The sequence below is a fragment of the Euleptes europaea genome, chromosome 14, assembly GCF_029931775.1.
Source record: "Euleptes europaea isolate rEulEur1 chromosome 14, rEulEur1.hap1, whole genome shotgun sequence".
Classification (NCBI taxonomy): Eukaryota; Metazoa; Chordata; class Lepidosauria; order Squamata; family Sphaerodactylidae; genus Euleptes; species Euleptes europaea.
In genome coordinates, this window is record NC_079325.1 from 16328399 (window position 1) to 16344061 (window position 15663).

At 43.7% G+C, this 15663-nt stretch overlaps 3 protein-coding genes across 3 annotated transcripts; 2 read left to right on the forward strand and 1 right to left on the reverse strand.

Annotated features, from left to right (window-relative positions):
• On the reverse strand, positions 1-947 carry HYLS1 (HYLS1 centriolar and ciliogenesis associated). Its single transcript, XM_056860674.1, has one exon. The coding sequence runs from the start codon at positions 931-933 to the stop codon at positions 40-42; it is 894 nt and encodes a 297-aa protein (XP_056716652.1). The 5' UTR covers positions 934-947; the 3' UTR covers positions 1-39.
• Positions 948-2226: 1279 nt separating this feature from the next.
• PUS3 (pseudouridine synthase 3) lies at positions 2227-6112 on the forward strand. Its single transcript, XM_056860372.1, has 4 exons — positions 2227-2607; positions 3638-4200; positions 5406-5596; positions 5796-6112. The coding sequence occupies exons 1-4, from the start codon at positions 2227-2229 to the stop codon at positions 6110-6112; spliced, it is 1452 nt and encodes a 483-aa protein (XP_056716350.1).
• A 3126-nt stretch (positions 6113-9238) lies between these two features.
• RPUSD4 (RNA pseudouridine synthase D4) lies at positions 9239-14924 on the forward strand. The gene is made up of 7 exons (XM_056860878.1): positions 9239-9406; positions 10507-10672; positions 11432-11633; positions 11838-11931; positions 12765-12915; positions 13560-13657; positions 14721-14924. The coding sequence occupies exons 1-7, from the start codon at positions 9239-9241 to the stop codon at positions 14922-14924; spliced, it is 1083 nt and encodes a 360-aa protein (XP_056716856.1).
• Positions 14925-15663: the final 739 nt, after the last annotated feature.

The following is a 15663-nucleotide window of genomic DNA, read 5'->3' on the forward strand; positions in this document are numbered from 1 at the left end:
ACACACTGTTGTGAATTTAGCTGTAAGGATTCTGGATTTCTAGGATGAGTAAGAATTTCTGGGCACAACTCCATTTGCCAGGTCACAGCGTATTCTCCATCGCAGGGCAGATCTCTTCTTCTCGGTAGGCACCAGGTAATTGTTGGGTATATAAATGTGCTGAGACCTAGGAGGAAACTCCGTCTTATACAGCATTTGTTCCCGGATGCTCCACCGCACACTTTTCCTGGAATCTTCTCCTGGGAGCCGTAGTGACTCCCAGTCATGCTTATGCTCCAAATAACGAGCTACCCGGTCAGTCTTCATTCTGTTTCGGCTTAGGTGCTCTAATCTTGGTAATATGAAGGACTTTGGGTGGCCAGTAATGATCAAGTCCTGCTCAGATGATGGATTACTTTGGCACTGACTCTCTCTTTGAGAGCTCTGGCTCTCTTCTGTAGATCGCCAGGAATAAGCAGCCTCAGACTCAGGGGAACTCTTTGGCTCACATTCCTCCTCAGACTCTTCCTGCTCAGTACTCTGACAGTAGCTTCTTTGACTCAAATCCCCATACTCAGGGTCACTTAGATTGCTGGACTCGGGTTCACTGGTAATTGATTCATCTGACACCAGTATTTCTCCATTGGGTCTTCGCCTGAGAACCTTCCTTTTCATCACAAGTTTCCTAGGAACTCCAGGCTCCTCAGAGATCTCTGGTTGCAAAGTGGGTTCTGTCTGAAGACGTCTGATCATCACAGGAAGCGTGGGTCTGGTCACAGAGGTCACAGAAGCTTTAGTGTATGGATCAAGAGGAGGTGGGACATGGCCTTGATTTGGGCTGTCTCCCCCTCCGTGTTTCACACAAAGGCGGATAAAGTCCATAGCTGCTTTGAGTCGATCTTCATAGTTCATACTAGTCCATTGGTATCGATCTGGCCCCATCAGAGCTTCCATTACTTCTCCCTGACAGGTGTCGTTATTGATTCTGAAAGAGAGATGCTGATACTCACACAGGATCCAAATCTGAGATCCATTGTACCTACCAGAGTTTATTAAACCAAAATTATGAGAGAGAACAATTTACCCAGCACTGTCAGGAACATACTTTGCCTTCTATCACTTTTATTTAAGAGATTTCCATGCTGCGTCATCAGAGTCCTCAAGGCAGCTTACAATTAAAATATAAAATCTAGATTCTGATTAGTACTTAGAATATAGTCATGTCTTAAACAGCAAATTACTATACTGGTGATTTTCAGACTATGATTCCAGACAGCCCTGTGATTTCTTGGAAACATATTGGAAGTTCTTGAAGAAAATAGTCATTAGCAGAAAATGAACTTCTCTGTAAAACAGCTTGTCCACCATGTTCTTCCATCATTCACTGCTGCCACACATTTCCAGGGATGTGCTTTGGGTGCGCTCTGTTTAAAGAGCAACAGCAAAGATAACAAGCCTGGCCAGTATCCCATATCAAATATGCTCACTATAGAATATATCCTAGGATACTTTGTAAGTGTCTTTTAGCAGCCTAGTTGATTATGGAAGGCATTCCATGAAGTCAAAGTTTGAAACATACTTCAGTACACTAAAGCTTCAGAATTTTGCAATATCATTAACTCCATTTGGAATTTGAACATGCAAAACCAGGGAGAAGTAAGTATCTGGTAAAAGCTGCAGCTGCCTCTCTATTACTGGTAATATGCTGAGATTATTCCCAGCTCCTTCAAATGCATGTTTAAAAAGGCCCAAAAGCTTAAAATAGATTTGTTAGTAAATAGATTTGTTAGTTAATGTAGGAAAACAGACACTCCTTTTTCAGTATTAGAAAGATGTCATTAAGCATGAACATGATGCCTATACAGAAAAGAAGATAATATATTTCTGCAAACTGAATATATTACAAATGATTCAAGCAAATACAAAGCTTGAATCATTTGTAGTTATTACTCTAGACTGTGTGTGTAAGGTGCCATCAAGTCACAGCTGACTTATGGCGACCCCATAGGATTTTCCAGGCAATAGACGTTCAGAGGTGGTTTGCCATCGCCTGCCTCTGCATGGGCTGAGAGTTCAGAGAACTGTGACTGGCCCAAGATCACCCAGCCAGCTTCTTGTGGAGAAGTGGGGAGTTGAACCCGGTTCTCCAGATTAGAGTCTGCTGCTCTTAATCGCTACATCATTATGGCTCTTACTCTACATTAACTGCTATCAAGTTCTCATGTCCGTTTTTATAGGGAACTTACTATGGAGGAAAACGGCACAGAAACAGAGAAGCTACTGAAGAGGGTCCAGGAGTTGGAAGATACTGTGCAAAGTCTGCAAGAAAAACTTCTAGAGAGGAAGGTGACCACAGGTACAGAAAAGGCCCCTCCGACAGCTGGAAAGACTAAGAAGCGCCTGCAGCGGCCATTTGATTTTAGTGCTTATAGCCGGAGACATGTAGCGCTGAAGATAGCCTACCTGGGCTGGGAATATCAGGGCTTTGCCAGCCAAGAGAACACCACCAATACTATTGAAGAGAAGCTGTTTGAGTCTCTAAGCAAAACCCGGCTAGTGGAGAGCAGGCAGACTTCTAATTATCATCGCTGTGGGCGCACAGACAAAGGAGTTAGTGCCTTTGGACAGGTAAGGACTACATTGGTCAGACCTCTATATGGGATTGCTGGTTTGAGTGGGTAGTTTAAGATGGCCAGCCTCTCCCATCATCTTTTTCTCTCCTTTCTTAGTGCATCCCTTCCTGTTCTCTGTTTAGATCTATGGGCAGGGGGCGGATTAATTAACAGCAAAGATTTGTATTGCATTATAAAAGTCACAAAGTTGAAATACTGAAATTTAAATACATTGACACTTGGGTTTATATTGTTCGAAACACTTGAGCGAATAGTATATAGGGATAAAAATATTGTGTGTTTAGTTCCAAGGAATAAGTACTAAATAAAAACCATTTGTAAGACATTAGAGCAGTATAGTAACTTGTACCTTTATTTACCAAACACCAAAACCTTTTTCTATCATATTTTGCTAATAAACTGATAATTAAGAGACATTTAGAATTTTATCTAATTTCAGATTTAGTATTAAGTTACGTTGTGTTAGATCGAGATTAAATTTTCCATTAGCAGAAGGGAGGTCCCCCCCACACACACACTATCTAGTGCAGTCCACCAACCTCCATGACATTCTGTTGCTGGAGGGTAGGGGACCCTGAGGAACAATATGAGGGGGAACTGCTGCGGTAAGGGGTTATTGGTAGAAATTGCCAACATAGTCTGGATCCATCCCATTGAAACGTGTGCTTTCCACTGCAAACAGGTGGCTCAGGAAACTAGCTGGATAAACAGTTCCTTAGAACTCAAAAGGAATTGAATAAGGAACCAAGACATTTGCTATCAGTATCTAATATGTTTAAGGAACTGGAATGAAACCCATGAAAAACTGGCATTTTTGTTGAGCTAAAAGGGTGACTTTACTAGGACATCATGAGGAGGGTTGCAAGTTAAATTCTATCATCAGAATAGGCAAGTTCCAAATTATCAGAGAAGTAAACTGCTTCAAAACAGAATATCATCTAAAAAATTATGATGTTTACTCATTTACTTATTCTTGATTTATGCATGTTAACTGTAGAATATAATCTTTCTCTCCAATGCGTCAGGTGATCTCCCTGGATCTCCGCTCAAACCTTTCAGAGAAGACAGTAGCTGAACCAGGGATTACTACAAAAGACAAAGCTAGCGATACATCTGAGGAGATCCATTACACCCATATTTTAAATCGGGTGCTCCCTCCTGACATACGAGTACTGGCCTGGGCCCCAGTAGATCCCAACTTCAGCGCTAGATTCAACTGCCTGAAGAGGACTTATCGCTATTTTTTCCCTTGTGGTGACTTGGATGTAGCTGTCATGAATACTGCAGCGCAGAGATTTGTGGGTACCCATGATTTTCGTAATCTATGCAAAATGGATGTAGCTAACGGTGTGACCAACTTTCAAAGGACAATCCTTAATGCAGAGGTGCAGCCTGTGGATAGAGAGATACCCATGCAACAAAACCCTTTCCAAATGTACCAGTTTGAAGTGACAGGCCAGGCGTTCCTCTATCATCAAGTCCGTTGCATGATGGCTATCCTCTTCCTGATTGGACAAAGGATGGAGAAGCCAGAAATCATTGATGAGTTGCTGGATATAGAGAACAACCCTAGAAAACCACAATACAGGTAACACTTGGCTAAAGAAAAAATTAAAAGTATCCATGTTAGTCTGTTACAGCAAAAATTAAGTCATAGTGGTTTTATTGTGCTGGCTATGGGTCCCAGACGTGTTCTCTGAAATTTCTTTAACTGGAGACTGAACCAGGGTCCTTCTGCATACAATACATATGTTCTGCTATTACCTAGAGGGTCTTTCCTGTTGTCCCACATTACTGTAAAACTGTATATCTGAGGAGACAGCCTTGTCTTTACAAGCTTACACAACAGAAAAATTGTCTTAGGGTGCCTCGAGATTCTGCATTGTCTCTGTTAAATTACAATGAATGTTTGGGGATGGGGCGAGGGGCCAGACTTAGTCCAGGTTCCACAAGTGGCATTTGTCCATTGCTGAACTTTAGCCTGCCCTCAGGTGTATTGAACTGGAGGCAAACCAATGGAAACCTAGAGAAATGCAGACAGTTATTATACATTAAGTGTGAGGCAGATCAACTATAAACTCAACCTGGCACACTTAGCCCAAAAGGTAGGCAACTACTGCCTTGATTTATTGGAATCTAAAACTATCTGGATTCTTGATTATTCATATTGCATCTGATTAGCCGGATATCAGTCAAGCTAGTATAGTATGGGGGAAAGTGTGTTTCTTGTGGCCTTTGGCACTTAAAGAATATTCCATCTCCTATCATTTTTAGTATTCACAGCCTAAGATCCAGGCTACCCAACATCATTTACTTCCCATTCTATTTAATCAACAATGTTCACAAACATCTGGTTTTATCAGACTAGCATACTGTATATGAGAGCCAGCTTTCCTAAAATCAGGGTCTTCCTATGGAAACAAGAATATGCAGGTCCAAAATATTATGAATCACCATTTGTTTATTTTACTTTGCATATAATTAACTGGTAATGGCTCTTAAAGACTGTTGCTCTGATCCACCTCCTTGTGCATGCAGATGTGTCACAAGACTAGTGGCCTCAAATAAAATTGACTCCCTGTCTGCATCAACAGAATATCCAGATCGTTCATTAGGACCCAGATCAGCATGATAATGCATGCGTTCACCTGCATCCACACAAGCTGTTGATTATTCTCAGTCCAGAAAGGGATCTTCACATGGACGCCAACTTCCACACATGCATTCCTGCTGCACTGAAATATCTAGTTTTTAGATTTCAAACTGGTTTAGTTTGTTTTATTTTTTTGACAGTATGGCAGTGGAATTTCCTCTGGTCCTCTATGACTGCAAGTTTGAAAACATTCACTGGATCTATGACCGTGAAGTCCAGGAGTTTAACGTTACTCATTTACAGCGGCTTTGGACTAACCATGCTGTCAAATCGCATATGCTGTACAGCATGTTACAGGGGCTGGATTTTGCTGAAATATCGACAGAGAAAGGTAGGATTCTATACATTTCTAATACAATGTTTACTGTATCTGGGTCAGTGGAGGATACAAACATGCTCCTTTCATCATACATGTGTGTATTTTACAGAAATCCAAAAGGGACAGCTCAACTGGGGAAAAGTTATGCATAGTATTTTAGGTATTCTTCTGACAGGGTGATAAGCACGGTTTTTTATATATATATCTACAGATGTCAGCAATGACTGTACAATTCTTTGGAAGGAGATAAAGCCTCCAGTCCACAACCAAATCAGTGCATTGATCGAGGGAGTGAAAGCTCGCAACTACAAACCGTTAATGGATCGCCCCAAATGTGAAGGTTTGGAGTCTCGCATCAGTCACTTTGTGCGTCGAGGACGCATTGAACTTCCACTGTGTAAAACAAAGCACACTGAAACAAAAGCAAATGAACAGGTGAAAATTAAGAGCGGGTTCCATGATACTGCTGAGAAAGACCACAATGATTTAGAAAAAGCTGCAAAGAGGATTTGTGTAAGTGCAGACTGAAGTTTCAGGTTCTGAGACTACCTCTTTATACACCTCTATACATATATACAACACTCTTATGGATTTACTCCCGCAAGAGTAAGAGATGTAAATGTTTTACTACTTTAAGAAATAAACTTTTTATGTTATCTTGAAATTATTTAAGAAAGGTTAGGGAATCACCATTCTAGCTCTGCAGTTTCTTTCAACATAGGCAGTAACAGAAAATAAACATAACACGTGCTGTTGATCTTGAAAGCAAATGCCTTGTGATTCAACAGTAAAGATGAGGGGGGAAAACACTCTAGAGCACTGGTTCCCAACCAGGGGTCCATGGACCCCCAGGGGTCCGCAAGAACTAAATTAAGGTCCGCGAAACAAAGTTTCAATTAATATTTTCAATTAAAAGTTCTCTATTATAAAATACATATATTCAAATATAATTCTAAGTTTAATGTTTAACTAACAGTTATGATTAAAGTTTATTTTCAAATTCTTGGAATTTTTATTTTGGACCTTAGGGTCCCTGCACCGAACAAAAAAGTCCTAGTGGTCCCTGGTCAAAAAAAGGTTGGGAACCACTGCTCTAGAGAATAAGTCCAGAATGTACCAAATCCACTGCTGTGGCTACACAAGGCAAGCAAAAAGAAAATAAGTATTTTTGTATTACAAACTACTGATAAAGAAATGAGCAATAAAAGCCTATCCAACTATGCATATTCCAATGGAATAAACTGCAGAGAAGGCATTAAAGATTTACTTTCTTAATGTTCACTCTAATAATTATGTGCACAGAAACAGTAGCCAGGGTTTAAAATTCAAGTTCAAATTATTTGTGGTACCCCAAAGACCTGGTCTATCCTGCACAAGGGTAAACACTAGTTTATTATTCTTGTACCATTCGAAAACCGATCTTACATTATGGTAGTTATCTATCTTTACTCGGAATTAAATCCTGTTGTATTCAGTAGGCATCCTTTACAGGTGTGTATGTGTATATAGCTTTAATTTAGAATTAAATCCCACTGAATTTATTTGCAAGTAAATAGGTTTGTTGCTATGTGTACTCATGCCGCAACTTAAAATTAATACTTTTTGCCCTAATCTCAGTGAGGCAAGCAGCATGAACATTTACTTAGAAGTCCTTGAGTTCACAGGGATGCTGCAGTTTATATTGGGCTACTAGTGCCTTGCAGCATAATGCAGGCAGTAAAGATCAATCCCTACTTCTAAGGTGCTTACAACCTAAAATTGTCAGTGGGGGATGTGCAAATTTACTGGCCTGAATGGTGCTTTGAATCTCATAATGGAAGAAAGGTGGGACATAAATATGAACGGCCAAAGAAGACAGCGCAGCTAAGCATCCATCCAAAACTTCACAAAGGTCATATTTTTTAACTGATAACCCGATTTAATTTTTTATTGCCACTTTTTGGGTGAAATAACAGGCCAAATTCAGTAAATAAATAGGGCAGGTAGCACACATATGAACAAACGCCCTTACCCCTATTAAATAAGATTAGGATTTAGAGCCTTAATGAACAGCTTAACCTCTTCTATACTTAGGAAGAAAGAGAATGACAGAGAAACAGTATGGTTTATCCAAGCCCGAACCCTTGACCTTTCCTTCCAGAATGTCATACATTCTGATAGTTAAACATTTAAAACTAAATTCCTACCCTGTTATTAATTATGGATTTAATTGCTTGTAAATGGTGCTTTAACTTTCCGAGCGTTATCATTTTATAATTATGGCTGTATTGTTAACTGTACATCGCTCGAGCAGTTCTTTAAAGGGGGGGTAGGCAACATATAGTGTAACTAAAAAAAACTATACATCTGGATTTTTCATTTTCTCGTTTGGCCAAATACATTCACTAGCACTGTAATGCTAAGCAGAGTAACCGCAGTCAGTGAGCTTAAGTTGGAGTAACTTTGCAACAGACCACACTGTAGATCTCCCAGCCAGCATTTAGGTCATCAGGCAAGGACCGGGGGAAGACCTGGGTTCAAATCTTCATTCAGGCACGAAACCGGTGGGGGTCATCTTGCACTGTCCTTTCTCATTCAGCCTAACCTACTTCACAAGGCTGTTGTGAAACTAAAGGTGAGGGGAAGGGCACCATGTATGCTACATTATAGGCGTCGGAAGTAAGAAGCAGTAAAGCAACTATATGGAACAGCAATCTATAAAGTAAAGCTTCTCCTCTTTACACAATACCTGGTTTCAATAAATTAGTATTTTTGTTGTCAGACACACTGACTCGCTCATCACTCATAGTCTCATTTTTCACTTGAGCAGCTAAAAAGGTAAGAACAAAACTGGTGCCAAATATAGTTATCAGCTAGAACTGATGGCCAGCTAGCATACACTTCAATTATACTGTATTTTATCTTAATTTTACACAGCATTTTATTTTTATTGTATTTTTTGTTTGTTTGTTTCGCTATTTAATTTACTTCGCAAAGGCCTTTGGCTCTCTACCAGAAGCGAGCTGTGGCTCACGAAAGCTCATCCCCTGCCAGAAATTTTGTTAAGTGTTTAAGGTGCTGCTGGGCTCTTGCTCTTTCCTACCAACAAATATTACTGCTACAAGTAAAGGGGAAGGCCAAGTGATAAAAACCCTTTCGGTAAAAAGATAGGAAATCCCTTACGGAAAATCTCAAAGGGGAACCCTCACAAGAGACGGATACTCGTGACAAGGGCGAGCTATAGCGCCACACTACCCTCCCGGGGAAACACTTACGCCGCTGTTCCGCACTCTCACTCTGCTGCCGCCGTTCCTTCCCTCAACGGCCGTTTAAACCGAAAAATGCCACGGGCTACCGCTGCCCCGCCCCTTCTAAGAACGCGCGTTTCCTATTGGCCCGCTTCGCTCCCGCTCCAGATATTATTAGCCATTCCACCTCTTGTTCCCGCCCTCCAACCGCCCTCTTTAAACGATCAGCGCCGGCGCTGCTGGAGACGCAACCTTGTACCGCGATCTCATTGGAGGACAGGGACCAGATCGCAGCGTCTCTCCCGATGGCCCGCCTACTTCGTTTCTGATTTGCCGCGCTGGTGACCCGCGAGCCAAGGAGCAGGCGGCCAGGCCACGCCCCTCCCCAGCGCCTGGCTGCGGCCGGCCTCGACGATTCCGAAACAAGATGGCGGCTGCGGGGAGGGTCGCGCTTCGCGTCGGGCGCTTCGCTGTGAAGCCAGGAGGACGGCTCTTCTCTCACAGCCCGAGCGCAGCTGCCGCCCTCACCGCGGAACAGCTGGCGGAGAAAATACGCGCTCAGAAGCGGGAGCGGCTGAAAACGCCGAAGGTGGAAGTGAGTCCGTTAGTAATTGACGGTTGGGCGGCACGTTTGGGCGGCGACTCTGATTTTCCCGGCGTGCATCAGATATGTACTGAGTCAGGCGGGGACTACATTTCCCACCATGCACTGTGCCGTAGGAACATTGTAGCTTTCTTTGGTTCTTGTAGGTTATTCGGGCTGTGTAACCGTGGTCTTGGTATTTTCTTTCCTGACGTTTTGCCAGCAGCTGTGGCAGGCATCTACTATTGCAGTGTTGTGTTTAGACTATCAAACTATGCCTGAGGAGTTGGCAGTTCAAATTACCACTAGGCTGTGAAGCTTAGTTGGTGACATTGAGCCAGTCACACTCTCAGCCTAACCTACTTCACAGGGTTGTTGTGAGGATCAACCTGAAGGGGGAATCCTGAATGCCACCCTGAACTCTTTGAAGAAAGTTAGGAATGCAGTCTATCAGCACTTCAAATATACCTTGTATCTATAGTATGTAAAGTCATTGGCTGTATACCAGTAGTGTTTTTCAAGATATTTTCATCTCGGGGGAGGCAAAGAGACTGGCAAGCTTTTGCTATACAGCAGTGGTTCCCAAAGTGGGCAGTACCACCCCCTGGGGAACAGTGGGATTACCTAGGGGGGCACTAAGAGGCAAGGAGGCAGCAGGGGGCGCTAGAGGTGGGCCCTTTCAACTGTGTTGTTGGATAGAGTAGGGGACACTGGGATTGAGTTTGTGGAACCAAGGGGGCGGTGGCCTGAAAGGTTTGGGAACCACTGCTATACAGCATTGAGCTAGAAATTTTACAGTGCAATTCTGCATAGTTACTCCAATCTTAGCCCATTAAAAGGAAGTAACTGCATAGGAGTGCACTGTTAATTGACTTATCCAGGTATGTTGCAAGAATGATGCCTGAAACCATGTTTCCATGCTGCAGTTCTGAGACCCTGTTTATGGATTCATTAGTTAACAGTTTTCAAGCAGAGTTCTGTTACAACAATGTTCTTGTTAGGTTATGTGTCACTTGTATATGCTTGTTTTCTCTCTCATATATAAAATATCAGTAAAAGGTAACTAAGAATTGATTTAATTATTGTATCCTTTTCTCACTGGTTATTTACAGGTTCCAAAAGATCCAGTGCTGAGGCGCGTACAAGAACTCATTCAGCTCACCCAACAGCTACAGCGGGTTCATCCTAATGTGTTGGCCAAAGCACTCAAACAGGGGATCCTGTACCAGAATAAAGAGATTGTGGTGATTAATAAGCCATACGGCCTTCCTGTACATGGTGAGAGAAATAGAATCTTTATTTGTTTCCGTATCCTTATTTATTTGAGCATTTGACCCACTTTTCTCCACTGTGTGGGGAAAAACCGACACATACAATAACAAAGAAACATCACGTTTACAAAACACACGTTACCTAACAACAAAACCATTAGCCATCTATGAGTGTCTGTTTGGGGGAGGAAGTCTCCTGTTTGTTTTTGCTGCATCAGACTTATACAGCTACCTGTCTGGAATCTCTCCATGTAGCTTAGTGGAAGTGCGAGAGAATCTATGTTCTAGAGGAAAAAAGCAAAACAGATCCCCCCCAATCTGTGATATTTCAGAACTTTCTAGAAGCTTGTCTATGTTTTACCATGTTTTTCAGGCAAGCAGTGGCTCATGTAATTAGAAATTCGGTTCACATTGCTGGTGGCCGGCGCTGTTCGTAACTGAAAATAAGACTTGGGCTTACCGATTAAAAGACAGAAGGGAATGGAGGGAAATGGTAGAGGAGGGAGATTAGTCTGACAATGCCATAACATGGAGGAGAGTAGTTAAGGCATTTACATCCAGCTGGCTGACCTACCCTTGCGAATGTTCTCTCTAGGAGGTTGGTCCTTTGGCTCGTAGACAGAGTGGTCTTCTCATCACTACTACAGTCACCGGGCATTTGGAGCGGAGCACTTTCTGGTCTGGGGAGGCATGCTTCCTACAGCTGCTGATTCAAAATCTGTTTTGATAGTCCATGACAAGGAGTGTTTCTGCTTTTCCCTCCCAGGTGGTCCTGGGGTTAAAAGTTGTATCACGGATGTGCTGCCAATCCTGGCGAAGATGTTGGATGGCATGAACGCTGAACCCCTGTACCTTTGTCACCGGCTGGACAAAGAGACAACGGGTGTGATGGTGCTAGCGCGGGATAAGGACACTGCAGACAGGATCCACAAGTTCTTCAGAACCCGACAAGTGGAAAAGAAATACTGGTACGGGAAATCTTAGTGGCACTCCGGTAATTTTGTTTTTGAGAAGCTCCGATATTCCATCAGCCATGAGTCTCCACTAAGAGGCAGCCATATTTGGCACAGTGCTGATTGAAAGAAGAATCCTAGAGCACACTTCCCTCTTACAGGGAGAGACAAGCATCCCAGCATCGAGCTGAAATGTTTCATTGTCCGTTATCTTGGCAGGGCAATCTGTGTCGGAGCACCAGAGCCAGCAGATGGGCTGGTGGACATTCCCATTGTGGAGAAACAAGTGGAGAGTCACCAGTCACACTTCAAGGTGAGTTTGCTTCCTCTTGGCAACGTCTTGGTTGCTTTAGCCAGAATTTCTTACAGGAGTGTTTTCTGATACATCCCTTCTGTTCCTGAGCACCGCAGCGTACTTTTATTGCTCCAGTGAATCTCAACACGATGCATATTACAGTAGCTCTCCAAGATCCAGAAAACAGTGTATTGCTCTTGAGTGCTCTTCAATCTATATCACTTTCTGGTTGAACTACTAGAACTGTGCCAGTGGATGGTGTTACCCTTGATATCTCATGGAGGAGCAGTTCTACAGCATTGAGAGCCAGTGTGGTGTAGTGGTTTGGAGTGATGGGCTTGCATCTGGAGAACCGTGTTTGATTCCCCACTCCTTCACATGAGCGGCAGACGTTAATCTGGTGAACTGGGTTTGTTTCCCCACTCCACCACATGAAGCCTGCTGGGTGACCATGGACGAGTCACAGTTCACTTAGAGCTTTCTCAGCCCCACCTATCTCATAGGGTGTCTGTTGTGGGAGAGGGAGGGAAGGTGATTGTAAGCTGGTTTGATTCTTCCTATAGTGGTAAGAGAAAGTCAGCATATAAAAACCAATCCTCCTTCATATTGTCACGTTGAATGCATTGGTTTCATTGCCTAAATTCACCAGGTATGTTAACAAGCTCCACCCAAATCATGTGAAGCAAGGGAAGTGTGGATGGGAATGTATATTTAGGTTGGCATAAGCCAGTCTGCCAGGTGAAAAACTTGCTATTCTTATCCTCTTGCTTGCAGTCTCTACAGACTACCCACTGTGACTGTGTCTAACTGTCCAACACTCTGACTAATCTAGTTCTCTTTCTTTGCCCTAGATGACACTTGCTCCAAACTATCGTGTTTCCCATGAGGATGGGAAGACATTCAGAGTACGCCAACATAGAGATGCCCAGGCGGCAGTGACCCGCTACCGAGTTCTGAGTAGTGCTTCTTCTTGTTCCCTCCTTGAACTCCAGCCCATCACAGGTAAGGCCTTGTGTGGGTCACTCTTTGGCAAGTGATTTCTGGATGAGCAACCTTCCCTCTAGAGCAGGGGGTCCCCAGCGTAGTGGCCCCATGGCACTCGCTGACCCCTTTCCTGGTGCCTGCCAAGTGTTCTTAGAAAGTGTGCGGGGCCCAGTGGGGCTTTTGCCCAGCAGGGCTTCTGGTTCACCACTGGAGAGCTCATTGGCTGTGCAGATATTTTAGGAGTTGCTTCAGCAACAGCTGCCACAATGGCACTGGGATCTTCACTGCCTTAATCTGCGTGTAATGCAAGAAAATATTTTTAAACACTACGTTCATTTCAAAAGGTACCCTGTTAAACAGTTCATGCCTGAAATGCTGAAGTTACTATTTGAGTTATGCATAACCTCATTCCCTGACATTTTGTAGTTGGCTGTGCCTCCTGTGGCAGCCATTTTGTACATGCGCCCACCAGCCTGTGTGAGAATTCCAAAGGTGTCTGCAGGCTCAACACGGTTGGTGACCCCCGCTCTAGAGATAGGCAGTATATGGAGTGCGTTGCCAAGAAAGGGCCATAAATGGAGAGGATATACTTAGCTGTTATACTTAAGGTGTGGCTTTCTAAAAACGGCCTCCCTCTCCCATCCCTTTTGTTCCATACGCAGGAGTGAAACATCAGCTCAGAGTCCACTTGGCCTACGGCTTGGGCTGTCCAGTCCTTGGGGACCACAAGTACTCACATTGGAGCAAGTTGGCACCACAGGTAAGAGATGCATGATGACAAGCCATCGAGGGTGGGATAAAACATCAGTGTACCTCAGCTGCAGAGGCATAGGTAACTCAAGGCCTGGCATAGTCATTCTAGAATGCTGCCAGGCATGTTCATGTCTTGCTGTTCCATTCCAGGATCTCCGTTTGGCCACATATAAAGAGTATAATGTCAGTAATTCCCCAAACTTACTGACTCCAAGCCAAGAATATATTGTGGTCCATTTCAAAACATGTTCTGAAGCCAGCGTGGTGTCGTGGTTAAGAGCGGTGGTTTGGAGCGGTGGACTCTGATCTGGAGAACCGGCTTTGTTTCCCCACTCCTCCACATGAAGCCAGCTGGGTGACCTTGGGCTAGTCACAGTTCTCTCAGAACTCTCTCAGCCTCACCTACCTCACAGGGTGTCTTTTGTGGGGAGGGGAAGGAAAGGTGATTATAAGCCGGCTTGATTCTTCCTTAAGTGGTAGAGAAAGTCGGCATATAAAAAAGCAACTCCTCTTCTTCTTCTGTCCAACTATTAAGTTTGTATTTAGAGGTGCCTGTGCAAAACAACTTGTGACTTTCTCAGTTTCCCATCGGTATTCACTTTAGGATTACGGTATCTGCAACATTTGAGGTCTTCTTTGATTCCCCCCCCCCTTTTCTTTGCAGTCCAGTGTAACTGCATTTGCTTATTGTATTTTTTATATTTTGCAAGCTGCTTTGGATCCCCATTGAGATAAAAGTGGGATAAAAATATTGAAATAAGTATGCTCAAATAGACTGACTTCAGAGTCATATCACTAGCTGGATAGCTTTGAAACGGGACTAGACAAATTCATGGAGGATAGGTGGCTGAGTGGCTATTAGCAGTGATGGCAAAAGGAAACTTCCACATTCAGAGGCAACAGGCTAGGGAGGTAGCAGCCATACCCCACTTGTGGGTTTCCTGTCAGTATTTGGCTGGCCATTGTGGGAAACAGAATGATGGACAATTGGGTCTGATCCAGGAAAGCTCTTCTAATGAGGGCTACTCAGTTAAATCACCACTCTTTTGTTTCTTTCTTTTTTTTAACAGAAGCTTCCCGCAAAAGCGCTGAAGAGGCTGGGTTTGGAACAGGTCAAAGCCCGTTACCTCCCCCTCCACCTACATGCCTGTGAGCTGACCCTGCCTGAGGGAGATGAGAACGAGGAGAAGATCCATTTAGTCTGCAAACCACCCCGCTTCTTCTTCCGCTCTTTAAAGCGCTTGAATTTAGACTTTCCAGAGGGGGAGAAATAGTGAGTGAAGCCTTTATTGGGGAAATGGCTTTGCCTGACATTCTCGTAATGTGCAATCTGCAAGCCGCAAAGCAGTTGAGACCCCAAGAGGGCCAAATGTGAAGTGGGAGAGACTCTCCTCTTTCAAAGCTCGCAGCATCTGGAGAATCTTGGTACCCAGCTTGAGAGACCAGAGACGGCAATTCCAATGCCTGGGGTTTGGACTGTCCACATGGTTAACTTGTTTGAAGATCCACGTGCTTCTGGTATCAAAATGACTGTCAAGACTCATTATGAGTGAAAAGTCAGGAGGCATATGAAGCCCAACACAACTGATTATTCTTTTGAATAAATAACCTGCCGTGTGCTGAGTGGGTGTAATCTAACTGAGGCAGAGAGAAACAGTCAGGAATCACACACAGTTGCTGAAAGGATTCCCAGGATTAATCCCAGCCTTTCCCCCAGGCCTAAAGTTACCTGCCTTTCACAAGTGCAGTCATGAAACTTCCCTTCCCCCCCGCCAGCTGGCAGGACAGAAAGGGTAACCTGATTTTTAACTACCTGTAATGCCCTGACCTGGATGGCCCAGACTGAATAGCCTCATCTTGGCACCTCAAGCTAAGCAGGGTCAGCCCTGGTTAGTACTTGGATGGATTAGTACTTTGGGGAGGGGCTGTGGCCCAGTGGTAGAGCATATGCAGAAGGTCCAAGATTCAATCCCTGGCATCTCCAGTTAAAGGGACTAGGCAAGTAAGTGATGT

What these genes read in the sequence shown, in the direction of transcription:
- HYLS1 (XM_056860674.1), bottom strand. Translation starts at nt 933, where the DNA reads ATGGAAGCTCTGATGGGGCCAGATCGATACCAATGGACTAGTATGAAC.
- PUS3 (XM_056860372.1), top strand. Translation starts at nt 2,227, where the DNA reads ATGGAGGAAAACGGCACAGAAACAGAGAAGCTACTGAAGAGGGTCCAG. An exon ending in GAGTTAGTGCCTTTGGACAG is followed by an intron (nt 2,608 to 3,637) that starts GTAAGGACTACA and finishes CCAATGCGTCAG; the next exon opens with GTGATCTCCCTGGATCTCCG. An exon ending in TGAAATATCGACAGAGAAAG is followed by an intron (nt 5,597 to 5,795) that starts GTAGGATTCTAT and finishes ATATATCTACAG; the next exon opens with ATGTCAGCAATGACTGTACA.
- RPUSD4 (XM_056860878.1), top strand. Translation starts at nt 9,239, where the DNA reads ATGGCGGCTGCGGGGAGGGTCGCGCTTCGCGTCGGGCGCTTCGCTGTG. An exon ending in ATACGGCCTTCCTGTACATG is followed by an intron (nt 10,673 to 11,431) that starts GTGAGAGAAATA and finishes TTTCCCTCCCAG; the next exon opens with GTGGTCCTGGGGTTAAAAGT. An exon ending in CAAGTGGAAAAGAAATACTG is followed by an intron (nt 11,634 to 11,837) that starts GTACGGGAAATC and finishes TTATCTTGGCAG; the next exon opens with GGCAATCTGTGTCGGAGCAC.